At 43.4% G+C, this 27,890-nt stretch overlaps 1 protein-coding gene across 2 annotated transcripts; it reads left to right on the forward strand.

Annotated features, from left to right (window-relative positions):
* Nucleotides 1-3,223: 3,223 nt before the first annotated feature.
* On the forward strand, nucleotides 3,224-27,734 carry LOC138964253 (mesenchyme-specific cell surface glycoprotein-like). Of its 2 annotated transcripts, XM_070336159.1 has the most exons (13): nucleotides 3,224-3,571; nucleotides 11,505-11,732; nucleotides 13,568-13,825; nucleotides 16,475-16,667; nucleotides 17,144-17,273; nucleotides 17,676-17,790; nucleotides 20,850-21,014; nucleotides 21,578-21,643; nucleotides 22,035-22,273; nucleotides 25,709-25,941; nucleotides 26,473-26,570; nucleotides 27,043-27,075; nucleotides 27,471-27,734. In XM_070336159.1, exons 2-13 carry the CDS (start codon nucleotides 11,537-11,539, stop codon nucleotides 27,524-27,526), a joined length of 1,782 nt encoding a protein of 593 aa, XP_070192260.1. In that variant the 5' UTR covers nucleotides 3,224-3,571; nucleotides 11,505-11,536; the 3' UTR covers nucleotides 27,527-27,734. The 2 variants fall into 2 exon arrangements, with proteins under 2 accessions (XP_070192260.1, XP_070192268.1); XM_070336167.1 differs by lacking the exon at nucleotides 13,568-13,825 and having other exon boundaries at nucleotides 3,228-3,571; nucleotides 27,471-27,732.
* The last annotated feature ends 156 nt before the right edge of the window (nucleotides 27,735-27,890 follow it).

Here is a 27,890-nt window from a genome sequence, read left to right on the forward strand (position 1 = left end):
TTTGATTGCGTTATATAGGTCCCACGGCACATGTCTGATCGGGGAAGTTGGCATCCCACAGGGGGTTTCGGCCATTAACATCTCCTCCGATCACCCAGGTGCGTCTTCCGTCGAGCTCTGGGAGCCAGCTGAAAATCGGGCCTTTGGTAATGTTTCTGTTATATATGTTTAATAGGAAGATGGATGGGCCATCATTCAGCAGAAGTTCAACTAGGTTTGAATGTATTTTTGTGTCGGCCGGAACAGGGGTTGGGTGAACATTGTACTTCAGATTGTCTCTGACATAGGTTACTGTGTACTTGATAGTTTGTGCTCCGCTCGTATCATCAACCTGATAATCTGTACCAGTCACCTTTCTGTGTGCACCACCCACCTTCTTGGAGATACGCCGATAGGTGTTGTGCGACAATCCTGGAATCGACATGATGGCAGAGAACTTCCGAAGAGCTGCCTCGCCACATCCTAACTCGTTGAAGCACATGACAATGGAGTTGTTGACGTCAAACCCCATCGTGATGTTGTTGCTCCCATCAAGTCGGCTACATGAATGCTGCTGCTTCGTGAAGGTGCAATCCTGGTAAATACAACAAGTCGCGTAAGGCGAAAATACAATATTTAGTCAAGTAGCTGTCGAACTCACAGAATGAAACTGAACGCAATGCCATTTTTCAGCAAGACCGTATACTCGTAGCATCGTCAGTCCACCGCTCATGGCAAAGGCAGTGAAATTGACAAGAAGAGCGGGGTAGTAGTTGCGCTAAGAAGGATAGCACGCTTTTCTGTACCTCTCTTTGTTTTAACTTTCTGAGCGTGTTTTTAATCCAAACATATCATATCTATATGTTTTTGGAATCAGGAACCGACAAGGAATAAGATGAAAGTGTTTTTAAATTGATTTGGAAAATTTAATTTTGATAATAATTTTTATATTTTTAATTTTCAGAGCTTGTTTTTAATTCAAATATAACATATTTATATGTTTTTGGAATCAGAAAATAATGGAGAATAAGATAAACGTAAATTTGGATCGTTTTATAATTCTTTATTTTTTTTTACAATTTTCAGATTTTTAATGACCAAAGTCATTAATTAATTTTTAAGCCATCACGCTGAAATGCAATACCGAAGTCCGGGCTTCGTCGAACATTACTTGACCAAAATTTCAACCAATTTGGTTGAAAAATGAGAGCGTGACAGTGCCGCCTCAACTTTCACAAAAAGCCGGATATGACGTCATCAAAGACATTTATCAAAAAAATGAAAAAAACGTTCGGGGATATCAATCCCAGGAACTCTCATGTAAAATTTCATAAAGATCGGCCCAGTAGTTTGGTCTGAATCGCTCTACACGCACGCACGCACGCACGCACACACACACACACACACATACACCACGACCCTCGTTTCGATTCCCCCTCGATGTTAAAATATTTAGTCAAAACTTGACTAAATATAAAAACAACAAAAAAGATTAGTAACAAAAAATGCTAGAGAGCAAGAGAGAGTTTGAGAGTGGGAGAGAAAAAGAGCACTGATAATAATCACTAATATATTTCCTTTGTAATACTATTATCATCAGGGCTTACAGCTTTCAGATTATGTAGTTTTTCCACCACACTGACAGTGACAACTGAAACTCAATCACAAAAATTCCAAGAGAGAGAGACTCAGTTTGGGAGAGCTGGTAATAACTAACAAGGCAAAATAACACAACTACAAAAAAATAGTAATTATAAAATGAGTTTACATACCTCACAAGCCAGTCTTATTTCTCTTGAATATCCCATCTTGTCACCAAAGCACACCGACAGGGTCCCACCACACTCGCCACAAGCGACCGCCGAAAACAGAGACTTCAAATTTTCCAACTCAATGAAGCACCGCTCTTTGTCACTGTCCGTTTCGTCAGCTGCAGCAACGTAGTCTTTCATAACATCCAGTTTTCGTCTGGCAGTACACGGTTGTTCAGCTGGTAAAGGTACAATTCCATTGTTGTCATCAGCAAGCAGATCGTTCGAGATATCAGCATCTCCACTTGCAAAAATGGTATGTTCCAGAACTTCGCCGATCGTGTTCTCGTCAGCATTTTTCGCTTGCCAGCGAGCCTTGGCTGCTTCTTTGCACTGCTGCTTGCGTGAACGTTTTCCCCGACCAAGCGGAGTCCTGTCTGGCACTAAATCTTGCAAATCTTGAGCGTTTGTATCCATGTTTTCCGATATTTTCGATGAACTTGACAGCAATGACCAATTTCCAAAATGCCGGAAGTTGGCGTAGCGAGGTGAAAGTTGGTCACGTGACCGATCTAGGCCAATCACAAGCTCTCGTGTGACGCGTTCCTCCTTATATGGAAGTTAGCGTGCTTTCGGATAGCACTGCAAACGCTCTACACGAATCAGAGAGAATGACAGCGGGAAAGGGGAGAGAATGCTGAATCCAACGGTATGTGTCATGTCGGAACGGGGTTGGGAGAATTTGGCGTAACTAACAGTCAAACAAATGCATTTTTGGCATTTCAACACACAATAAAAATAAATTCTTGACACAGTTGGTTTTGAAACACCTTTATTTTGCATAAAATAAGTGTTTTATGTGAAAAACATCGGTTGAACCTGAATTAGAAAGGATTATTTGGTATAAATATGTCAAAATCTCAAAATTGACCACTTGAACACACAACACGATTTTTGACTTCAGACGTGTGTAGCCCCTGGCCTTAAAAGAATCCTTTGCATGGCCTCGGCGTATGGGCAGTAGCTCCAAACGTAAACTATTGCAACAACAACAACAATTTGGGGACGCCTAGAATCACACAATAATGTATCTGGAGTTTTTGCAGGCGATGTCTCAAAAAAAAAAAAAAAAAAGTAGAGGCTCCAAGACGGCTCCGTGTCCGACGCGGGTACTATGCACGCACAACAGCCCGAAACTCCGTCGATAGAGATAACACCCCTGTCCTAGGTGATGTCTCTATCGACGAAGTTTCGATTTGATAGTAGTAAGGGCAGTAACTCAAGACGTAAATGTGGCAGTGTCCCATAGGCAACCGCAGAGTTATCCTGTCCATAGGCAACCGCTTACTGTCTTGATCCCAATTACTAGGCGTCCTCGGGGACGCCTTGAATAAACGTGATATAAACACAGCCGACAGCAGCCGCAATACGAGCTACCTTGTGCGGCAGGGTGTGGCTCTTTTCCCGCGCTGGACGCACCGCAGCGCAAAGGATGACGCGTCTCTGTATACTCTATAGTCTCTGACTGTATACGCTGTAACGTCTTGTCACAAGTTGAGTGGACGTTACGATCACTAAGACCCTGTTTATCTTGACTTGCGTGAGACTGACGCCTCTGAAGCCTCTCCCTCTGCTAACGACTGTGAAAGCACGTGAAAGGTGAAACCTCTAGAGTTTGGGAACATTAGCGACAGTGTATCTGAATGTGCGACCTTCCCTCATACGTTGATTGTGTGTTCCGTCAAGCCAGCCTGCACAGGCCGTGTTTAGTCCTTGTAGGCATCTGTCATTGTCCGGCTGTTCTTGTTGTGTGCACTTGTTTTGGAGCAGGGATACCGCTGGTAGGTGAATATGTTTCTCACATGTTGCTTTTCCGGGTTTTTTTTCTTCTTCTGAAACATAAAGTAATCATGTGAGGTGTGTGTGAGTGTGTGTGTGTGTGTGTGTGTGTGTGCCTGTGTGTGTGAGTATTGTGTGTGTGTGTGAGTATTGTGTGCGTGTGTGTGTGTGTGTGTGTGTGTGTGTGAGTGAGTGTGTGTGTGTGTGTGTGTGTGTGTGTGTGTGTGTGTGTGTGTGTGTGTGTGTGTGTGTGCGAAAGCCATGTGTACAGTTCTCACAATGCATTTAAGGTATTTGCAGTTCTAAAAACAGTACTTACTTTATTAATACGTAGTATGTTACTCTGAAGCAAATCACAAGACAGAACAGCCTTGAATTTGCACCCATTGGATCCTGGTACGAGAATTCACCCAAGCGTAAAATGCACAAGGAACGTAGTCGATACATATCGACAGGGGGCCGACAAATGGTTTAAATGTGAAATGTGTATATGGGTGTGGGTCTAAAACAAACAAACAAACAAACAAACCATGTGAACCCCCCTCCCCCTCCCCCCGCTCGCAGGCTGAACGACTGACGTCACATGTCGCTTCGGTCTTTTCCGGAAGAACATCACATGTACATAATACACACTTCGATCGCGTAGCAGTGCCATTGCACATTTTCGCAACGAAAACCGTGCTACTGTTTCTTGTGTGTTAAATCTGAAAGCAATGTAAGTGAACGAACAATTGAAAACTGATATCACATTACTAAACTCCCAAAAGTAATAAATTACTTCCGACTGCGGTACACAATACATTTTCAAAGCAATTTTTATTATTTTTTAAGACATAAAAAATACAACGGAAGAAAAATACAAGCAATAACAATTTTATTTTAAAGTACAGACTAATACTGAAGCTCTCTCTTTCTCTTTCGTATGCTGGATTCAGGTGCACTTACTCACAGTTGCAGACAGATACAGATTCAAACACGTGTCGAGCGTAAAACAAAAAGTGAAACTAGAGAATAACATGAACCTGAAAACTTTTAAAATATTTGTACCCAGCACCAAGAGAGATTATTGTAACAAAAGTTTTACTACAAAGTGTCTGTGTTCTACATAAGACAGGAGAATTTACATAGCAACAGAAAACATGCTTGTAAAGCACTGAGCACCAACAGTTAAAAATCAATGTCGCTCACCTCATGCAGACTGAAATGCAAACCAGCACACATACATACACACAAACGATGGGGGAGCATCCGTGGAACGGCACTAATGATATGATCAACTGCATATGTAGCTAACTTTGCCGGTCTCACACCTTGTTAATGTTAGTGTCACTGGTACGCAACCTCTTCCTCATGCTCTTCTCTTTCCACACGCGCTGCACTTTGTCCATCATTGTCCTCAGCTTGTGGTGGACTCGGATTTTAAAAAAAAAAAGCAGGACAGCATTTTTGAAAATATCTTCTTGCACTTTCAAAGAAATGTCAAATGCATAAACCGTGTCATAAAAAAAGCACAGGCACTGTATCATTGGTTTGGCACTGTTGCAGAAAGTCCTTGTCATCAGCTTTCATTTTGGCAGAGCAAGCGACACCCACAGTCCGACGAAAAATGTCCTCCATGTCAAAAAACATTTGCACAATGTTGTCTTTGACATATGTCAGTCCTCCTCGGTTAAGCACTATTGTCATGTCAGTTGAAGAACCACCATCACTTTCTGACAGCTCACTGAACCTCATTGCTTCTAAACAGCGCAGTTTCTCGTATCTGTATGCACCTTTCTCAAGGCCCCAAACTTTCTTTTTTAGTTTCTTCATCACACTCCCAGCAACATACCTGATCACATCCATCTCCTCCTCACACACTGGCACCGGTCGGTCATTCGCTTTGTCTTCCTGTTTGCACCCATAGGTTGCTTCGACCAGCCTTTCAAACATCCTGAGGAAAATGGAAGCTGATGCATGAGTCGACTTGGTGACCTCTGAAATGCTTGCATGGCTTGCGCAGTACAATGCAAAATACTTTGAGTAAGCCTTTTCCTTGGCCGCGTTCCGTAACTTCCCTTGTGGACCAAGGCATGACTCGAACACCTGAAGTTTGTCCCGAAGAACAGCACCTGTCAAACAGACCACAAAGTCTTACACTTGAACACATACAATAGAACCCCCTTTTTATTACCTCAAACAATCTGAGAAAGCGGGTCTTTAAAAGGAGGCAGTCTTAAAATGAAGGCAAATTTACAGAAGTTATGCACAGACAAACTGACAAAATAAGGTCTTAAAACTAGAATAAAAGGGAGGGATTATCAAATGGGGGGTGGGGGTGGTCCACTGTATATAAATATTTATCCTACATATACGTGAGAGAGATACCCGTGAGATAAAAATCGTTCAAATCACACGTGTGTATATCATGTAAATGAGGTCAACCGGAAGGTCAAGCTATGTAAATTAGTAGTACATGGGATCAACCGGAAGGTCAAGCTATGTAAATTAGTAATTACATATTCATGAAGAACTACTTTTGCAACAAAATGGCAACTGCCACGAAAACCGATTTGTCAACACTGAAAGAATTTTTGAGTGATGAGCTGTTCGAAGACATGTTTGGTGATGACGCGAATGACGAAGTCGATCAAGAAAAAAGTGAGTCATCCATGATTTATGATTTTTCTTCAATAGACTCATTCGTTCAGACAAACAAGAACAAAAACACTCTCCGAAAAACGGTTTACGATATACGTCGCCTATCGACGTTTATGGCGAAACACGGGGACAAAAGAAACATTAGCACCATCCAACCACAAGAATTATGCAAAATTCTCTGCTCCTTTTTCATGAGTTTGAAAAAACCGGATGGCAAAGAGTATGAACCATCCACGCTGAGGGGCCTTCTCAGCAGCATCCATCGACAGTTGAAATCTAAAAAGTAGATCTACTGTGCATCCGTTATAGACGGCCCCGAATTTGCACAACTGAGAGAAGTCGTGAAGACAAAGCAGAAGATTGTTAAACAGGAAGGTTGTGGCAACTTACCTAACAGGGCTCAACCGCTGAAAGATGAAGATGTTGACAAGCTGTGGCAGACAAAACAGCTCGGAGTCGCAGATCCAGAAGCAATCCTGAATACTCTGTGGTGGCAAAACACAGTCAACTTTGGTCTGCGCAGCGTGACTCCTCACAGGCACATGCAGTGGGGAGACGTGTCCTTGCATGAAGACAGTAATGGCAGAGAATATCTCCAATTTTGAGAAAGACAATCCAAAACATGCCAGGGCGACAATCCAAAGTCTGTGCGTGATGTCTGTCCGAAAGCTTGGGCGCCGAACGATGAGCGCTGCCCTGTCGCAGTTTACAAAACATACGCAGCTCTCCGACTAAAAGGTTACTCCGAGACAAGTTCCCCCTTCTATTGTGCAACAGACACAAAAGTTGCGAATTCCCATGGTTCAAGCGCCAACCTGTCGGCGTCAACAAGTTGTCAGCAACCATGAAAAACATCTGCACGCAAGTTCCTAGTGCAGAAACTGTCCGAGAATGACGTTCCTCCGACCAAAATAATGCAGCTATCTGGGCATAAAAACGTCCAGAGTATTAACAATTACAGCAGCATTTCCCAAGAGGAACACCGTGGCTTCAGTCTGATACTAAACGGCACTGCACCGGTCTCGGAGCTGTCGCCAGTGTCGGCAGACGACACATTGGTTTCGCCCGCATCGGCCACTTCAACTCCAGCCGTCTCCACTGCCACTGCCACAATCACATCCCAGCAAACGCTAACAACACTGTTTGCAGGTCCTGTGCACGTTGGTACCATCAACATCAACCAATATATTTGTGCAGTCACCAAACCGAGAAGTGACCATCTGAAAGCTGTCGACTCGCCTGGCTACGACTTTACTGTCATCCTATCGCGGAAGGATATTCTTTGCTGTTGTTGTTCCTTTTGGTTTCTTTTATCCTGTGGCCACTGCTTTTCTTTTTATCTGGTATATTTTGAAGTGACCATGATTTCGTTGTTCGAATTTATTTCATCAATGTTCAATATTAAACTTAACAGTGTTAACAAAGGCGAACTACTTTGTCCTAGTTTGAGAGTGTGTGTCATGGCGGAGGAATGAATGTCAAATTGAGTAAAGTGGTTTGAAGTTCTAAAGCGGGTTGATCCAAAGGCAATAGCGCTGTCGGTGACTTTTAGTTAGATCTGGCACAGAAGTATATAATGTAGGATAAACAGAATACTACATGGCTTGCTGTGTCGTACCAGATTTACACTCGTTGCTTTTTCAAATAGTGAACAGCTCGCTTTCGCTCGCAGTTCACTATTTAAAAAAACAACTCGTGTAAATCTGGTACGACACAGCAAGCCATGTAGTATTCTCTATATATACAATAATAGATTTTTTATTAGTCCATATTTTGGGATAATTCCCTGCCTCGTATAACTTTAAAAGAAAGGCAAACACACACACCATTGTATCCAAAAAGAACACTTCCAAATTGACAAGTCTGGAATGTGTACGCGAATGATCAACAATAATTACACGTATGCCATACAGGGAGCACTGCTTACTTGTCATGTATATGACAGCTTATTCTCAGAGTAACTGAATAACTTGAAATTTAAACTTGAAATTGGTTTACATTATAAGCAAAAGCGAAAACACTACTCCAACAAAATGTTATTCATTCATACAGTGTTTCCCTAAACACTTACAGTCCAAGGTTTTAACATGGCTTCGCAGATCAGCTGACAGGCATTCATTTTCTGAAAAATCTCATTGCACACCTCTTCCAGAAGTGGAACTGTCACCTGTTGACATTTAAAAACACATGTAAATGTACACACAGTCACACAATAAAAAATCATGCGTAATGAGAATTATCCAAAAATATATATGATGCACTGGTGTCAAATGTGTTATGGTATTTTATGTTATCACAGAATCTAAGTCTTGAAAAATACACATGTTCACACAAAAATATGGCAAATACCACATGAGACTGAAATATACACAAATCTGCAGTAACTTGACTGAGAAATCACCAGCGGGTGTAGTTGTAGGCATCACAATCACAAGACAAAAAATTCTGCCTTATGTTTAATAATTGTTAACAATAAATGTTGCAAACGTAACGAATAAATTATCACCTTTTGTGAAATAGTACTTTGAGCTTGACACACTTCTGACTGTATAAGTGTATTGGGTTTCCATCAACAACAAAAGTAGTGCTTGCTTCCTGAAACAAAATTATTCAATGATGAGAAGAACTGAATGTGGCAGTGTTCAAAGCAGTGACGTAGCACAGCTCCTAAAAGTGGTCCGGCCATAAAAAAAATAAAAAGGTACTTTTCCCGGGAAACGAAAAACGTGAACTAAGGTAGATAACTCAGATGTCTCTTCAGTGCAAAACGCGATGGCTCAGTGGATCAGTAATGCGTCTCAGTCGGTGCATACGCAGTTTGCCTTTTAGTTTTACTTTAGATTTAGATCTATAGTCTTCACTTGTGAATGTCAATTAGTGACAATTTCTCGCTTAACGCTGTCATTGTGCGATCTAAGTCACGACCCCTCCTTCCTCCTAACACAGCGCTGAAGCTTATGAAGACGATTTTTTTTTTAACAAAAAACTGGTCCGGCCATGGCCGGAGTGGCCGATAGGGCTGCTACGGCCCTGCAAAGTGATATTCAAACTTGCATGTAACTATCAGTACCTATACTGTAAAACGAGAAGGCTTTTGCCATGCTCGTCAATCAGTATGTGTCATTCAGTGTTTTGTGCTGTGACAATGAAATGCAATCAATGATGAATGAATGTATACTGCAACTGCAAGTTCTTGTAGTCTAGACATAAATACAACAATACTTTCAATTGAAACCACAAACTAGTCAAATACATTGTGTAAATAGTTGGACAAAGAGATGCTTAGGCTATTAACCCAGAGAAATAACAGGATTTCTTCGCAAAACTTTCCCAACCCAATTACCTGATTCAGTCCGGCTTTTCTGCTTTTAACACTTACTTTCAGTTTCACTAGAATATATCACAACTACAAGAGCAATGGAACAGGAATGAGATTTTGTTGTTGTTGTAAACTACATCAGGATTTAACTAGTTTGGAAGCTCTGCTTATATACAAAATACAGACAGTGACGGTCAATCGGGGTGACTGATCAGTGCACTGAGACGGACGATTCGATTCGATCGCTTCACAACGCCTTTCCAACTATGTGCTCCCATACAGTTTTGGTAGATAATGCTTGTTCAAGTATGTTATTAGTATAATTACCAATATGAATCTTATTTTCCTTTCGATGGTCAGTTTTACTCACCTCTGCAACAGCAACCACCTCTGCGAATGCTGTGTTCATGCTGTCGAAGAATCTAACCGAAAGTAAACATTCTCGGAATCTACGCGCATCGGCCTTGACGCAAGTTCAATACTGAGCCAAAGAGCGCGTTCATTCGGCCCGTCCGTTTTTATCTGGTCGATTTTGAGGGTACTCTTATTTGAGCGGCGGTCACGTGATCCCTGTACAATACATCTTTAATCCAAAAGGTGATCCTGACAGTTACGTGAACGGCCTTAACTGGCATTAAAAGTTTTAATAAAATGACACTAGAATTGATGCTTTAATTTGGGTTCTAAATTTGTTGCAAGAATTGTTTGGCCAAGTTTATATATCTCAATTAATGCAAGAACAATAACTTTTGAATGTATCTGGTGCACTGATCGCAACAAGATCCTGTTTTGGCCTTGCCACGTCGATACTGCCTTGATCTCTTTTCCTTCTTCCTCCTCACAGTCTCTTTATTCATATTATACTTTTCTAACTCCTTCAGTCCACACGCCATGACCAATGATCCGAGCTTGTGCTGATAAGACAGCCTACCCTTACGTCACTCCCGAAATCCCCAACGGCCACAAAACGCACAGATACACAAAAGCAAAGACAGACACACCCAAACGCACAAACACGATCACAAAAGCGATGTTTTGAAAATGGAGTATTAACTTAAATCAGACCAATCGTGACCTTTTTTCAGAATAGTATACAAATTCAAATTGAAACCTTTGAAACGGAATGGGGAACACCTATAGTATAACTCTTTAGCGCTGGTGAGGGGACACGCAAGAGCAGATTCAAAGATACTCACCTGTCAACAAGACAAGCGTTGACTAATGCCAGCTTCAGGCGACAAGTACCCCCTAACATGCATTGTCTCAGCGCATTGGCAGTTGGCTTAAAATGACAAAGAGACGGCAACGTGACTTGACTTTGGGCCATAATACGGTAGAGGGATGGAGACGGCCGATGTATGTGTGGGGGGGGGGGGGGGGGGATGGAGAAGAGGGAGGGTAGGGGGAGGAGAGAGGTAGAGGGGGGTGGGAGTACGTTCACAGACTGCAGAAACTGACTGCAAAACTGATTTGTGTGTGTGTGTGTGTGTGCGTGTGTGCGTGTGTGTGTGTGTGTGTGTGTGTGGGTGTTTTGTAACTGTCCAATCATCTGTGTGTTAGCTAGGTTCCTGTCACGTTTACGTTATATTTCAGTGATATAGTTTTAATGGGCCTAACTGGCGGGGGGGGGGGGGGGGGGGGATTGTTAGTACGAGGGCAGTGAGAAACGCGGACACGCTTGCAGGCATACTGTGGTTCTAAGTTTCAAGGAACATTGCATTGGTGTTAACGTTCATGCTTTTGACTAACTAGTTCACTTGCATGGTTGTTGGGTAAGCTATATAGTTGGTTCACTATATTGTTAGTCGGTCATGGTTGGGTTAACTCTCTTGTGTTGTCTTGCTCATGCACACTCTAAACTGACTTAATCGGCATCGTTAAACCCCATTAGTTATTGAAACAAGAAACAACATTCAAACAACCATCGTTCTGTAACACACATATTGCTTTGACGCTGTGTTAATGCTTTCTTCCAGATCAACCATTTACAAAGCAGGACATACTCAGGATGGAATTATTCTATGTGTGGCTCCCCATCTTGTTGGTGGCTTGCTTGACGGACGGCTACAAGGTACAAATGAAGCATCTGTCAACCGTATACTTGCCTCACACCTTTCATTGGTTCATTCCCCAGTTCGAGTTTCAGTTCGATGTCTTGGAGAAAGCCGTCCTCGATCCCGTGGGAAAGATCGTGTATGCTATCGGTGAGAGGGATGTGTGTGTGTGTGTGTGTGTGTGTGTGTGTGTGTGTGTGTGTGTGTGCGCGCGTGTGTGTGCGTGTGTGTGTGTTTTTGAGTGTTTTTAAGTCAGAGTGTGTGTGTGTGTGTGTGTATGTGTGTGTGTGAGTGAGTGAGTGTGTGTGTGTGCCTGTGCGTGTATGTGTGTGTGTGTGTTTGAGTGTGTGTGAGTGAGTTTATGTGTGTGTGCGTGTGTGTGTCTGTGCGTGTGTGTGTGTGTGTCTGTGTGTTTGTATGTGTGTATGTGTGTGTGTGTTCGTGTGTGTGTGTGTCTGTCTGGCTGTCTGTCTGTCTGCCTGTCTCATCCGTTTGTCTGTGGCGACACTGGAACTAAACTATAACACTTGACGTCGGAATGAGTAAACAGTAATTGTCGTGTATCGATTGAAATGTTTCATGAGCAATATCTGCTACCCATATTCAATATAAAGAGCTATAAATATTTCACAACTTCTAAGGCGCACAACTCTGCAGAGTCTGCTGTGAAGGGCGGCGGTAGTCTCCCTGTCACACCCGCCCCCCGTTTGAATGAACCGAACCATGGATCCGCCAAGCTTAGGTCCCTCCCAGATTCGTGGAAGGGGAACAGCACGAAAATTAATCAGTGACCATAATGCCATTCATGATCATATCATGTCGAGTTCCATTCATGTTGACGACGCCCAATGTAATCGAGTGCCGAAACACCATAATCACCTTGGAGGCGAAGTCCACTCACACAGGAATGAGACATTAAAAGCTTATCTCAAAGCCCATTGCAGTCTGTTATGGCTTTTCCAGAGGAAGGTGAGATCATACCGACACAGGAAAGCAGCCAGACCACATCACAAACAGAACTCTAGAATCCACAGGTGTTTTCCACACACACACACAAACACACACACACACACACACACACACACACACACACACACACATACACACACACACACACACACACACACACACACAGAGAAGCCGTATCTCTCTCTATATATATATATATATATATATATAAAACATCAGAAATTGTGAAAGAAACAATTGAAAGTCAGCAGAGAAATATATAGAGATAGATGACAGTGTATTTTTCGCGTGGCTAAAAATTTATTCGACCTTAGTTTGCACTTTTACAGTGAGGACAACTTTCGGCTGCATGGAAAGCGTTCTGGACACTACGGTGACCTTCTAAAAATAGTAATGTCGGAACGGGAATATCCGAAGCTGCTTCTCGAAGCCATACGAAGGAAGGGAGGTAAACGCTGAAAACATGGAGAAGATAAGGAAGAGTTATGGTAGTTGATCCCGAAAAGTCGTATATATATATAGATGGGGAGATTGATATAGCGCTTGACGTTCTCTAAGCGCTTTACATATTAATTTCTGCCTGTGAGATGGATTTTTTTACACAATATGTCACGCATTCACATCGGTCAGCAAACCTCAAGCCTATTAGGGCGAGCATTCACCTTTCACGGCCTTTATTCCAAGTCACACGGGTATTTGGTGGACATTTTTGTCTATGCCTATACAATTTTGCCAGGAAAGACCCTTTTGTCAATCGTGGGATCTTTAACGTGCACACCCCAATGTAGTGTACACGTATGCTTGTCTGCTTTTGGTTGTGTATGATGATACCAGTGTCTCAGTGCATGCATGTCTCTGTGTAAACAGAAAATACTGTGAAACGAAGAGTCATACATAATTTCTTTCATTGAATTATCGCTTATTTTTCTCTCGAAGGAAAGGGTATCGTTCGTTCGTTCATGGGGTGAAACTCCCACGGCTTTTACGTGTATGACCGTTTTTACCCCGCCATTTAGGCAGACTGGAAGGACTGGGTGTCATACACATCATCGATGCAAGCAACCACAGCAGCTTGACCTACTTAGATTTCGTGAGGGTGCCGAACAACCTCCCCCCCTTTTATTCTAACATGCGTCTGACGGATGTGACGGTGTGCGGGGCGGCCATCTTTGTGACCTACATTGACAAGCGTGATCTACTTCACGGCGGAGTTCTGCAGTATCAGGTGTACTCTGCGAGCTCTGGCACTATCATTTTCACCAGGGATATCAAGAGTAAGTGCAATGATGCAGGAGGAGTGCATGATTGTGTTTGTTCGCTTCATCATTCACTCGTTTGTGTGTCGTACTTAAGGGCAGAATATACCTGCGCAGTTTCAGCGGCACAGACGACTGACGCACTGCATATTATTTTTCTGTTTTCCTGTCACGCAACGTGTAGCGGGCTGGGATAATCTGCAGCGCGTCGTCTGTCCTGCTGACGTTACATAGGTGAGCGCCAGGCCTTATGCTGTACGTCTATCAGGGCTGTCTGTGACTGAGTGTTGTTGTTATGGGGGCCAGGAGGCCCCCATTCTATACGGATAGTTTCGAGGTTGACCATGGGCAGCGCCATTTTGTTGTGAAATACGTCATCAGTTTGTGTACACAGGAAGTTGTGACATCCGTCACCCTATGGGAGGGGTGAAGGCAACATTGTTCATCAGTAGAAAGTTGTGAAATCCGTCACCCTATGGGAGGGGTGAAGGCAAAATTGGTCATCACTGAGTTTGTGTAACACAGGAAGTTGTGAAATACGTCACCTTATGGGAGGAGTGACGGCAAAATTGTTCAACAAAAACCTCATTGGCCGGACTGTGCAGGGTTAACCGCAACAAACTCAAACCATTCATACTACTCTGCATTTGAGTGACTTATATACCAACATTTTTATGTCTTATTTTCAGAACAGGTGTAGGAAAAATCATGAACCAAAATGTTATTTATTTTCTAATTTAACATTTGTTTTACAAATGTGACCATGGTCTTTTAAACATACAGTGACATTAAACATTGTTATGTTAAAAAAAAAGAAAAAAGAAAAAAAGCTTTTGTGCACAAAATTAATCAGAAAATACATTGTACATTTTACCTACAGGCCAAACCGTGAGTGTCTGTGGCAAAGCCCGACCCAGGAAATTGCACTGATTTTATATTTAGATCAGAGGGAAATTGTCAAGAACAGGCGCTTGCATTTGGATGTGTCCAATGATAGTAGGTTTGGTTGTGATCAATCAGAATAATGTAGGAATAAAAATGTATGACAGTTTGGTATGATGACATGTAATTCACATATGCTGAAATATGATATTATACATCATGTAATATTATTATGGCTGTTGCCATGACCATGAAACCCAACAAAGGTTTAATGTAATGTAATTCAAAATACCAAAACCGAGCACCTATTAATCTCGTCTTTGCGCGTGAAGATTGAGGCCGTCTGCCAGTAGCGGTTAGGTCATACAGTGGAACCCCTCTCTAGCGACCTTGAAAATGTTGACAAAAATCGGTCCTTATGGAGGGGGGTCCTTACAGAGGGAGGGGGGCGGAGTCAGGGGGCCACAAAGAAAGTCAGATTTTCTTAAAAAAAGAAAACAGAGAAGTTTGAGTTGCTGACGACCGTTCCCTCTGAAAGCAAACTGCTTCGATTTCATGTTTGTCCTTGGTGTCCACCAGTTCTGGTGCATGTACTACCCTGGCCAAGTTTCCTCTCAAGACATCAAAGAGACCGCCCCATAGGTTAAACTCCCCATAGGTTAAACTCGGTCACTGACCCGGGTGCAGAAAGTGTTTCCTCTCTCAGATATGAAAGGCGAACCACCTCTCATAGCTAAAACTGGGTCAATGACCCCTGGGAAGAAGGTCAGTGTCTATAAAATTTTACTCCTAGGCCTGCGGCCAGGGGGGGGGGAGTATACCGGTACCATTTGAGAATCAGACCAAATGAGAATTGAACCATTTGAGAACATCCTTTTTTTTCCATCACTACATCGAAGGCCTGCGGCCCGGGGTTCACATGGGTTGGTTTGTTTGTTTGTTTCAAACCCACACCCATATACACACATTTCCCATTTAAACCATTTTTCGGTCCCCTGTCGATATTTATCGACTAAGTTCCTTGTTTTTGTTGCGGCTGATTAGGCGTGTAGCTCAGTGCTATGAAGGTTGTCTCGGAGTCTCTTTCTATTCTGGTTTGCTTGTTCAGACTTTGGAGGATGGTCAGAGAAGAAATATAAGTTGATCAACCCTTTGAGCAACAACATGCATGCGATAAATCTTAAAGGATTTAGTGAAATCAATAACTGAACAAGTTAGATACAGGAAGAACTAAAACGTGGTGTTAGTGCATGGGAGGTAACTACTCCAAATGGGACGATCCCCTAACAACAGTTGTTTCCCTGTAGCAAGGGCTTGAAACATTTGGCGAAGCATTTCTCTGGTGGACATAAAACGGCACAATAAACCACTTTTAATGGGACAAAGCCTGTGTGTTTGTTTAACTATTTTTCTCGATGTGTTCTTGAAATGTATCAAATGGCACCAGAAGAGTTGTCCCCACCTGAATTATACGTCTCCTCCAATATGTTAGATAAATGGACGAATACCACTTGTGCTTTTAAGTAATGAGCCATTGTTTCGTCATGTTTGATTCATAACTTAAGAGCTCGTTTGTTTGTCGCCTGGTAACTCATATCCGTTTGCTTTTGATTTGAATTTCCTGTGTGCTTGTTTGCTTAATCAAATGTCTGTTGGGATCGACTAACCTTGGCACGTTTAGTAAATGGACCTTTATGCACCTCTGTTTCTTCCTTTGTCTGTCTCTCTTTTGTGTCGAATTAGTGCTTCTCTGTCTTCACGTCACTGTCATTTGTCATTTTTCAGTCGGCACGCAGCCTGACATGCTGAAAGCCACAAAGCATTGCACACTGGTTGTCGCACTTGAAAACCCGGCAGTGTCGGTTGGACGAGGCTCGCTGATAGACCCGCCAGGGGGCGTGGGCATCATTCGATTCCCAGAGGGCGTGGCCAACTCTCCCCACAAAACTACTCTGGATTTCACGGCCTTTGATCACAGGTTGGTTGGAATGTCTGTTAGTTAGCTGGTAATAATTATGTTCGATCGGTTCGTCAGTCAGTCAGTCAGTTAGTCGGTAAGTTTGTTTGCTCGTTCTTACTTTTGCTCTAATTTTTGTTTTGTAAGTAAAGTATCGTTACTTAGGCTAAGTGTTAACTTTGTCATCAGTCTCTTCTCGCACTCGACTTTCTAACTTTCATTTGCAATACATGAGTAGATTGTTATTTTGACATTTCTTTTTGTGTAAAGTATTTGTATTGATCAACTTTATATTTTTTGTTCTTTTGTTTTGTTTTGTTTTGTTCTTTGAGTAATTGCTTTATTTTCAGATTTGTATTTCTCTTTGCGCTATCTTCACGTCGTTTTGACCCACACAGTAACAGCGAGCTAAAAATACTTTGAAAATGCACTCTTCGGTTTTCCAAATGCTAAGTTCGTTCCTGCTTGCATTTCATCATTTTTACCATCACATTTAGATTCAACGGGCTGGCCCAGGCCGGTGTTCGCTGGGTGTACCGGGGCAGCAACAACAAGTTCAGCGATGACGTGGAACCTGAATATGTCACCTTCAACGCTGAACAGACCAAGGCCTACATTGGTTTACAGGTTCGCTGTCTTTCCGTCTTTCTCCTTGGTTGATTGTCTGTTTGGTTGATGCGTTTTAATGTGCACATATGTGCACGTTTGGTGAAGATAAGGGGCACAGAGAGACTTACTTTTTGCTCTAAGTATGCATAGTAGAAGTCTTATTTTACGTTACTATGATTGCCATTGTGGACCATTGCTAGAAGTCTAATGGTGAATATGTTAGTGATTGTTTGATCGACGATCTTGATCTCGACTCTCTCTCTGCACTTTTCACACTCGAGCCGCGGATTCATCCCTCTCTCTTTCTCGGTGCTATTTTGTTTGTTAAACGTTAACATACATTGGTCAGAGGACATAATAGTAGTTACATTAGTCTCTCCAATGTTGCTCATTTTTGATCAGCACACACACTGTTGACAGGACAACAACGCCATCGCTGTAGTAGACCTTGCTGCGGACAACATCACATCCGTGCTCGGACTTGGCTTCAAAAACTGGACACTGTTTCAACTGGACCCAAGCGACAGAGACAATGGTCAGTTATGCTTGGTCAAATACGGTCCATTGGAATGTTGTTACTTGCAGCAGATTCAAACAGTTCTGTGCAAAGAAGCTAAATGAAAGATGGATAAATACTGTCGACTATGATCTCGATCTGTCAAAGATAATGTTACAAATGTACAGAGTCTGTGCCTGCGAATTGGACTGTTTGTTTTTATTTAAGTACAAAGTTCTTGTTACCTTTGACCTAAACATTGTCAGGGCAATGCATACAGCAGAATCTACCTATCGTTCCTTTCATTTCTTCTGTTGACCCTTTTTACATTTAGTCAAGTTTTGACTAAATGTTTTAACATAGAGGGGGAATCGAAACGAGGGTCGTGGTGTATGTGTGTGTGTGTGTGTGTGTGTGTGTGTATGTGTGTGTGTGTGTGTGTGCGTGCGTGCGTGCGTGCGTGCGTGCGTGTAGAGCGATTCAGACCAAACTACTGGACCGATCTTTATGAAATTTGACATGAGAGTTTCTGGGATTGATATCCCCGAATTTTTTTTTCTTTTTTTCGATAAATGTCTTTGATGACGTCATATCCAGCTTTTCGTGAAAGTTGAGGCGGCACTGTCACGCTCTCATTTTTCAACCAAATTGGTTAACATTTTGGTCAAGTAGTCTTCGACAAAGCCCGGACTTCGGTATTGCATTTCAGCTTGGTGGCTTAAAAATTAATTAATGACTTTGGTCATTAAAAATCTGAAAATTGTAAAAAAAATCTTTTTTTTATAAAACGATCCAAATTTACGTTCATCTTATTCTCCATCATTTGCTGATTCCAAAAACATATAGATATGTTATATTTGGATTAACAACAAGCTCTGAAAATTAAAAATATAAAAATTATTATCAAATTTTTTTTTTCGAAATCAATTTAAAAACACTTTCATCTTATTCCTTGTCGGTTCCTGATTCCAAAAACATATAGATATGATATGTTTGGGATTAAAAACACGCTCAGAAAGTTAAAACGAAGAGAGGTACAGAAAAGCGTGCTATCCTTCTCAGCGCAACGAATACTCCGCTCTTCTTGTCAATTCCACTGGCACTGCCTTTGCCACGGGCGGTGGAGTGACGATGCTACGAGTATACGGTCTTGCTGCGTTGCGTTGCGTTCAGTTTCATTCTGTGAGTTCGACAGCTACTTGACTAAATGTTGTATTTTCGCCTTACGCGACTTGTTTTCCCTTTCCTTCCTTCATTTATTCATCGTGTATTTTCTCCGTTTAGTTTTATTATTCTCATTTCGAGCAACCGCTAATTGCCAACTTTAAAAAAAAAATCAGTAATAATGCAGTCGCATTTGTCTCAAAGAAACCCACTTGGCTCCCACAATGGAAACAGCCGCTCTATATTGCTTTTTGAGTGTGCAGCAAACAATGGAAACAGCCGCTCTATATTGCCTTTTGGGTGTGCAGCAAACAATGGAAACAGCCGCTCTATATTGCCTTTTGGGTGTGCAGCAAACAATGGAAACAGCCGCTCTATATTGCCTTTTGGGTGTGCAGCAAACAATGGAAACAGCCGCTCTATATTGCCTTTTGGGTGTGCAGCAAACAATGGAAACAGCCGCTCTATATTGCCTTTTGGGTGTGCAGCAAACAATGGAAACAGCCGCTCTATATTGCCTTTTGGGTGTGCAGCAAACAATGGAAACAGCCGCTCTATATTGCCTTTTGGGTGTGCAGCAAACAATGGAAACAGCCGCTCTGTATTGCCTTTTGGGTGTGAAGCAAACAATGGAAACAGCCGCTCTATATTGCATTTTGGGTGTGCAGCAAACAATGGAAACAGCCGCTCTATATTGCCTTTTGGGTGTGCAGCAAACGATGGAAACAGCCGCTCTATATTGCCTTTTGGGTGTGCAGCAAACAATGGAAACAGCCGCTCTATATTGCCTTTTGGGTGTGCAGCAAACAATGGAAACAGCCGCTCTATATTGCCTTTGAAGTGTGCAGCAAACAATGGAAACAGCCGCTCTATATTGCCTTTTAACAATGAAAACAGCCGCTCTATATTGCCTTTTGAGTGTGCAGCAAACAATGGAAACAGCCGCTCTATATTGCCTTTTGAGTGTGCAGCAAACAATGGAAACAGCCGCTCTATATTGCCTTTTGAGTGTGCAGCAAACAATGGAAACAACCGCTCTATATTGCCTTTTGAGTGTGCAGCAAATAATGGAAACAACCGCTCTATATTGCCTTTTGGGTGTGCAGCAAACAATGGAAACATCCGCTCTATATTGCCTTTTGAGTGTGCAGCAAACAATGGAAACAACCGCTCTATATTGCCTTTTGAGTGTGCAGCAAACAATGGAAACAACCGCTCTATATTGCCTTTTGGGTGTGCAGCAAACAATGGAAACAGCCGCTCTATATTGCCTTTTGGGTGTGCAGCAAATAATGGAAACAACCGCTCTATATTGCCTTTTGGGTGTGCAGCAAACAATGGAAACAGCCGCTCTATATTGCCTTTTGGGTGTGCAGCAAACAATGGAAACAGCCGCTCTATATTGCCTTTTGGGTGTGCAGCAAACAATGGAAACAGCCGCTCTATATTGCCTTTTGGGTGTGCAGCAAACAATGGAAACAGCCGCTCTATATAGCCTTTTGGGTGTGCAGCAACATGATTTCCTCGCCTGGAGAAAATTTTCTCAGTGTTGGACTAATTGCCATACGTTGAACATTATGATTTTGTAACTACATTCTTCAAACTGTCGATGGGTTTTAAGTAGACAGACTAGTTCGCTCTTTTTTAAGGCGGTCTTTAATTGAGCCCAAAGTCGTCTTCGCGAAGTCGTTTTACCAAAAACTCAGTGCTTAAAGCTCCATGCGGCCAGCTTCGCGAAGTCGTTTTACCGAAAACTCAGTGCTTAAAGCTCCATGCGGCCAGCTTCGCGAAGTCGTTTTACCGAAAACTCAGTGCTTAAAGCTCCATGCGGCCAGCTTCGCGAAGCATACTTCGCGTTGTTGACTTCGCCCAATTCAGGACAGGCTTCAGTGTTAGTAGGTAAGTGTCAGTATTTGTGTTCTTCTCCTTTTCAGGCATCCACATGGCACCGTGGCCGGTGTACGGGATCTACCAGCCAGACGGTATCGCCTGGTTCCGCTGGTCTGGCACCGACTATCTCGTCACAGCCAATGAGGGGGGTGCCAAGGAGTACGATTCTGTCAGCTTTGAGGAGGACAAACGGGGGAAAGAATTTTCTGGTCAGTGGTTGTCTCTGTAGTGTTTGATTCATCGGTGGGGATTGTGTTGGTGTATGATTGTGTGTTTTTTTAAATTTTAATTTTGGGATGTGTTCGGATTGTTTCAGTTTTTTTTCTCTCGTTTCCTCCGTCGTGTTTCCTTTGTCTTAGCTGTCTGTTTCTGCGTTTTTGGTCTACTGTGTTTCTCTGCCTTTTTGTGTATCTACCATCACCCCTTGATGGGCTGTCTCTGTCTCACCTCTCGCTCTGTCTCACGCTCTCTTTCTCTCTTTCCCACCCTTTCTCTCTGTATTGTAATTTAATAACACAGCGTTATATATACGAAAAGGTAGTTATTAAGTAGCGACAGCGACAGTTGCTGTCACATGTGACTGTCTTGTTCATTGTTGATTTGGGCCGTTTAATCTCTTTTCAAGCCCACATATTACAATAAAGACGATATGTTGTGTTTTCGGTGTGTTTTTCCCACATGACCTGCTGAAGTCGTTAACACTGTTGGATTAACCAATGTCGTTAATTTCTGTTTGAAGTCACACTGTCTTATCTCATCGTTTCTCTTTCAGCTCAGGAACTTTCGTCATCTGTGAGTGCTGACATGCGGGCTGCTTTGCGGAATGATTCTCAATTGGGTAATGATGACAAGTTTTTTATTTGTTTGTTTGTTTGTGCCGACAATGAGACACACACACACACACACACACACACACACACACACACACACACACACACACACACACACACATTCTTACATACACTCTCTCACACACACACACACACACACACACACACACTCAAACGCACACGCACACATACACACACACACACACACACACACACCACACACACACACACACACACACACACACACACGTGCGCGCGAGCGACACAGACGATTGACAGACACACAGAGGGGGGGGGGGGGGGGGGAGCAAATTGTACATTTGTGCAAGTTTTTATATTCGTGTCTGTATACATTACCGTATTTTCTGTCTGAAAGTAATCAGTTTTATTTTCAATCAGGTCGACTGAAGTTCTCTTCAGTCGACGGCAAGGATACACAAGGGAAATATCAACAATTCTACACCTTCGGCGGCCGAAGCTTCTCCATTCGGCGCGCTTCCGACATGGCACTCATTTTTGACAGCGGAAGCGAACTGAGTCAGAAGACCATTGAGCTGCGGAAGGATCTCTTCAACAACGACGTTGGTAGCAGGAACACGAAGATCGCTGACGGCATGGACAAACGATCGGACAATAGGGTAAGGAGTCCGTTTGTCTCTCTGATATCTGATATTATATAGGAAACAAAATGCTCAGTTGATGTTGACATTGTTCGCTGAGATGATGCATGAGTAGTATGGGGTGATGGAGACAGAAAATACCCCTTGGGCAAACCATCAGTCGTAACAGCCTTGCATGGTGTTAAAACAAACTAACGAACAAAACCTTAACTATACGGTGTATACCTCGCTAATCACACAAGTCAATCACTTATTTGTGACCCTCCACCACGAAATGAGTCGCATGTCACCTCGCGCGGTTCTGCGCTAGGCTTAATATAAGTCCGGGGAGTGTCTGGTAACAGTGGGAGGGTCACCTTAATCACAGGCTTATAACTCAAACAGTTTTTGCTCTTTTCTAAAACGGTTTTCACCACTGGATAGAGCATAAAAAACTCTTAAGGAAAATGTAAAAATATGAAAATCATGCAAAGGTGACATGCGACTCATTTCGTGGTGGAGGGTCACATTTAATCATTTGATAACAGTATTAAACAATGGCGACTGCAAGTGAGAGGGAACAATAAAGAGACCAAAAAGCAATGTACTCACGTTAAAATGACGAACACGGAACGAATAACAGCGACGTTTCGACCTAAGGTTCTTCTTCAGGCACAAAAACACAAAAGTACACACACAAAAAAGAAGAAGAAAGACGATAGAACAAATAAAGAGGAGAACAACTGACAAAACAACTGCACTGCACAAACCAACAAATGACAAAGACAGAGAAGCAAGGGAAGCTACCCGAGGGGAAGCCAACATAGGCACACACAAAAAGTCAGAGTTGAAAGGCGGCAGTTTGGAGGTCTGTAGACCAAACAAAATGTGGGGGGGGGGGCGTGAATGGGAACGAAATAGGAGACTCACGTACCCGTGCGGACACATACACACACACACACACACACACACACACACACACACACACACACACGCACACACAGACACACATACACACAAGGTGGAACAGCGGGGGGAAGGTTGAGATGAAAGAATTAACGGCGAATGTTAATTCCATCGGGGCAGGTAGTGCCGAGGGATGATATGATGTGGGACTCCCTGAGTTTGCGCTCGAAGGAGTCGCCACGTACTTGCCACAGAACCATGACTCTGACATGATCAAGTGAGTGACCAGCGGCGGTGAAATGAAGGGATACTGGCCTATTGCGGGAATGACGGATGTCGGCCAGATGCTCGGAGAAACGCACCTCAAGAGTACATAGCCAAATGCCATAGAGAAATCAGCAAACTTAAATCCAAACCTGCTCGTAACTCCAACCTGACACGAGACGAACAGCAAGCCCTTGTCTCGCTTAAATCGCGCCAGGACATCGTCATCAAACCTGCTGACAAGGGCGGTGCTGTGGTCGTCTGGGACCGAGAACTGTACCTTCGCGAAGCCCATCGCCAACTCAATGACGCAGCGTCATACAAACCACTCCTTCAGGCCTCCCTCCCCCTCGACCAAAAACAGATCGCAGATACAATTAAAGAACAGATCAAACACAACAATCTTCCCGCCACTGCCAAACTTCTGCTGAAGTCTGACGCTAAACAGCCCACTTTCTACCTCCTCCCGAAAATACACAAACCCAACACCCCAGGGAGACCCATCGTTTCTGCCTGCAGCTGTCCAACAGAGTTCATTTCTGAATACTTGGACTTCCTCCTTCAACCCATTGTACAGTCACTGCCAACGTACGTCAAAGACACAACACATACCCTCAACCTTCTTGAACATCTCAACAGCCATCCCAGTTTTCAGCCCCAATTGTTGTTCACGTTGGATGTTGTGTCCCTGTACACATCCATACCCCACACTGACGGACTCAAAGCCCTTACATTCTTTCTGGATCGTCGTCCCACTGATTCTGCCTACCCACCAACCACAACACTTGTTCGCCTGGCTGAGCTTGTTCTCACTTTGAACACTTTTGAGTTTGATGGACAGGTTTTTGAGCAGATCAGCGGAGTCGCCATGGGTACGAAGATGGGACCCAGTTATGCATGTCTTTTCATGGGTCATCTTGAGCACCTCATTCTACAGTCTTATTCTGGCCCAGTTCCAGAGCTGTACAAGAGGTTCATCGACGATGGTTTGGGTGCCACTTCTCTGTCTGAACCCCTCCTTCTCGATTTCATTCACTTCATCCAAGCATTCCATCCCAGCATCAAGTTCACATTCAACATCTCTTCCTCATCTGTGGTCTTTCTTGACATCTCCATCTCCATCTTGCATGGTCGCTTCACCACCTCTGTCTTCTACAAAGAAACTGACGCTCATTCATACCTTGATTTCAACTCTTCTCATCATCCTGCCAACAAAAGCAGCATTCCTTTCTCTCAATTCCTTCGTCTTCGGAGGCTCTGCTCTGAAGACGACGACTTCCACCAACAGTCTGTCTTGATGACGTCTTTCTTTTTGGCCCGCAACTACCCTGATGCACTCGTCCGTGACGCCCTTCTGCGGGTTACCCAGGTCTGTCGAGAGTCCGCCCTCAGTCCTACACCATCTAGGGACATTGACAGACACGTCGTTTCCCTCCTGTTTCATCCCCACAACATGCCAGTAAGCAGAATCCTGAAATCAAACTGGCACATCCTTCAAGGAAGTGACTCTGTTGGTTCGATCTTTGCTCAAAAACCATTCTGTGCTTTCAGAAAAGACCGCAGCGTCCGCGACCTCTTGGTGAGATCCCGTCTTCGCAGTCCCCCCAACCCCACAGCCCCTGGGACATTTCCTTGTTCCAAACGAAATCGCAAATCTTGTCCCTTCCTCCACCCTGACACCTGCCTCCAAGGCCCTCGTGGCTCCTTCACGGTCAAGAGAACGTTTGACTGTCAAAGTCACAACGTTGTCTATGCGATCGTTTACCTCTCTTGTCGCCAGATTTATATCGGAGAAACCGCGCGCACCCTTGAGGTGCGTTTCTCCGAGCATCTGGCCGACATCCGTCATTCCCGCACTAGGCCAGTATCCCTTCATTTCACCGCCGCTGGTCACTCACTTGATCATGTCAGAGTCATGGTTCTGTGGCAAGTACGTGGCGACTCCTTCGAGCGCAAACTCAGGGAGTCCCACATCATATCATCCCTCGGCACTACCTGCCCCGATGGAATTAACATTCGCCGGTAATTAACCAACTTGACGCTAAGTTATCAACTTACTCACTGACTGACAGACTCGGACTGACTGACTGACTGGCGGACTGACTGGCGGACTGACTGGCGGACTGACGGATTGACGGACTGACTGACTGACTGACGGACTGACGGACGGACTGACGGACTCACTCACTCACTCACTCACTCACTCACTCGATCACTGACTCAGTGACGGACTGACTGCATAAGTCACTGACTGACTGACATGCTCACTCGCCTACCCACCCACTGCCATTTTCTTTTTCTCAGGGTCCAGAACCCGAAAGCGTGGCCGTGGCAGAAAGCCAGGGCTACCTTCTGATCTTCGTGGGAATCGAAAGACCCGGAAGTATCGCTATTTACACGGTTGCCCCTGGCGACCGCCGGATGCAGCCTCGTTTTCAGTCACTGTACACGGACGGTATCCCACAAGACAACAGCAGCACGTGGGGACAACTTTATGACGCTAGGAGGCTTCACGCTATGGATCCTGAGTATATCGAGTGAGTGCCGTTTTAGGGGGAACACAATTTGTTCGGTGTTGCCACATATGACAAACCAATACGTCCCTTCCTTGCCCTATCTTCCACTCAGTAAAGTGTTAATTCCTAGATTACCTACTGCGTTCCGACTTTGTCGTGTGACAGTTTTCTTCCACGCGATATTCTTTGATTTGAAGGCGGAGTTAGACGCCAACTAATGGAGTGTAGAACGATAGAGGGGCGATAGCAAATTTGTCTTCTGTTCAGCGTGTCAAGCTCCAGAAGCATACATAGCTACCACTCACGCTTCTAATTACGTAGATCACTGAGAGGAAAAGCGTGAGAATTACCGCACGTTCATTCCTTTTGTCTTCGTTTACAAGACTATCAAAGCTGTCTGATTAATTCTGAAAGTGTTATAACAAATGCATCTTTCCTATACATAGACATCTACTTTGTATCTGTTTCTCTGTAACGATTCAGACCTACAGGTGTGCGTCTATGTCAAAACGATTCATAACCAAAACGTTCTGCTTTTGTTCTCTCTCAAAGGTATGTCGGCACGGATAAAGGACTAGCAGACTATCCAATGTTGTTGGTTGCTGGGACGGGTTCTGGCACCGTATCGTTTTTGAAGATTGAAATCACAGGTAATTGTCGATTGGTCAAATCTATGTGAATTTGAAGATACATTCCTTCTTATGCAAACGAACACAGGCACAACCACGGATCTGTCCATTAAACGACACCCCCCCCCCCCCCCATCCATCAATACTCTGAACAAAAGCAGGCCAAATAGAAGGCTGTTCTTATGATAATCTATGATAATTTACGAGATTGTCTAAACGAGAAGGAGGCTTCTTTAAGAAACTTGCATTTTATATTTCTTGTTTGTGCGGTGAACAGATTGGTCAGGCTTTCTGTTGGTATATTACAAAATAATCATTCTTAAAATGTTTTTTACACAAAGTCTAGATTTCTTCGGCGACCTATACAATTATTCTTCACAATAATCGTTGAAAAACTCAACCTGTAAACCTGTTAAAGTACCAAAAAAACCGTAAAAAAACAAAACACTGTGTTTTGTGTTTATTTGTATATTGTACCTTCGATACTTTGCAGATGTCCCCGCGGGAGCTGCTGTAACTTTAGCGGGTAAGTACTACAATGACCTTGTATGCGTGTATTACCGTACACATGACATGATTGTGTGAAGTTCATGTTTCCAATGAGTGTGTGTGCTTGCGTGCCTTTCTCTCTGTCCCAGCCATAACGTTTCCTTTTGAATGGCGTCTTGTTCGTGCGTTTGCTAAAAACTCTCTCTCTCTCTCTCTCTCTCTCTCTCTCTCTCTCTCTCTCTCTCTCTCTCTCTCTCTCTCTCTCTCTCTCTCTCTCTCTCTCTCTCTCTCTCTCTCTCTCTGTCCCTTCCTACTTTCCTTCCTCCATCACCAGTCTATTCATTGGTCTTCTTTACATTTTAATATGCTCAAATAGAGTAATTCTAAGTTTGTAATACATGTACTAAGCGCGTGTTAATTTATTTGTTACAGGATCGGTGCTTGCAACTCTAGCTACGTTTGTTCTCGTGACCCAGATTCTCCAATAGGCGTTGCATCGGAATTTTACATTTGAGCTTTTGTATAATATTAACCTCGTTTATCTGTGGACGTGCTGAATCGTGTTCGTAATTAGCCAAAGATACATTAGTTGTTTTTTGCAACAAAGAAAATGACTACGTTTTTGTTAATTCTATGCATGTATACATGTTTTGTTGTTCCCCCCTCTGCATCAATGATTCTGTTCCTGATTATCTTTCTCTCTCTGTGTCTCTCTGTGTCTGTGTCTGTGTTTCTCTGTCTCTCTTTCCGAGTCTCTCTGTGTCTCTCTGTGTCTGTGTCTGTGTCTGTCTGCCTCTGTCTGTCTTTCTGTATGTCTGTCTGTCTCTCTTTCTCTCTCTCTCCCTCTCTCTC

This window comes from Littorina saxatilis, linkage group LG1 (assembly GCF_037325665.1).
Source record: "Littorina saxatilis isolate snail1 linkage group LG1, US_GU_Lsax_2.0, whole genome shotgun sequence".
Classification (NCBI taxonomy): Eukaryota; Metazoa; Mollusca; class Gastropoda; order Littorinimorpha; family Littorinidae; genus Littorina; species Littorina saxatilis.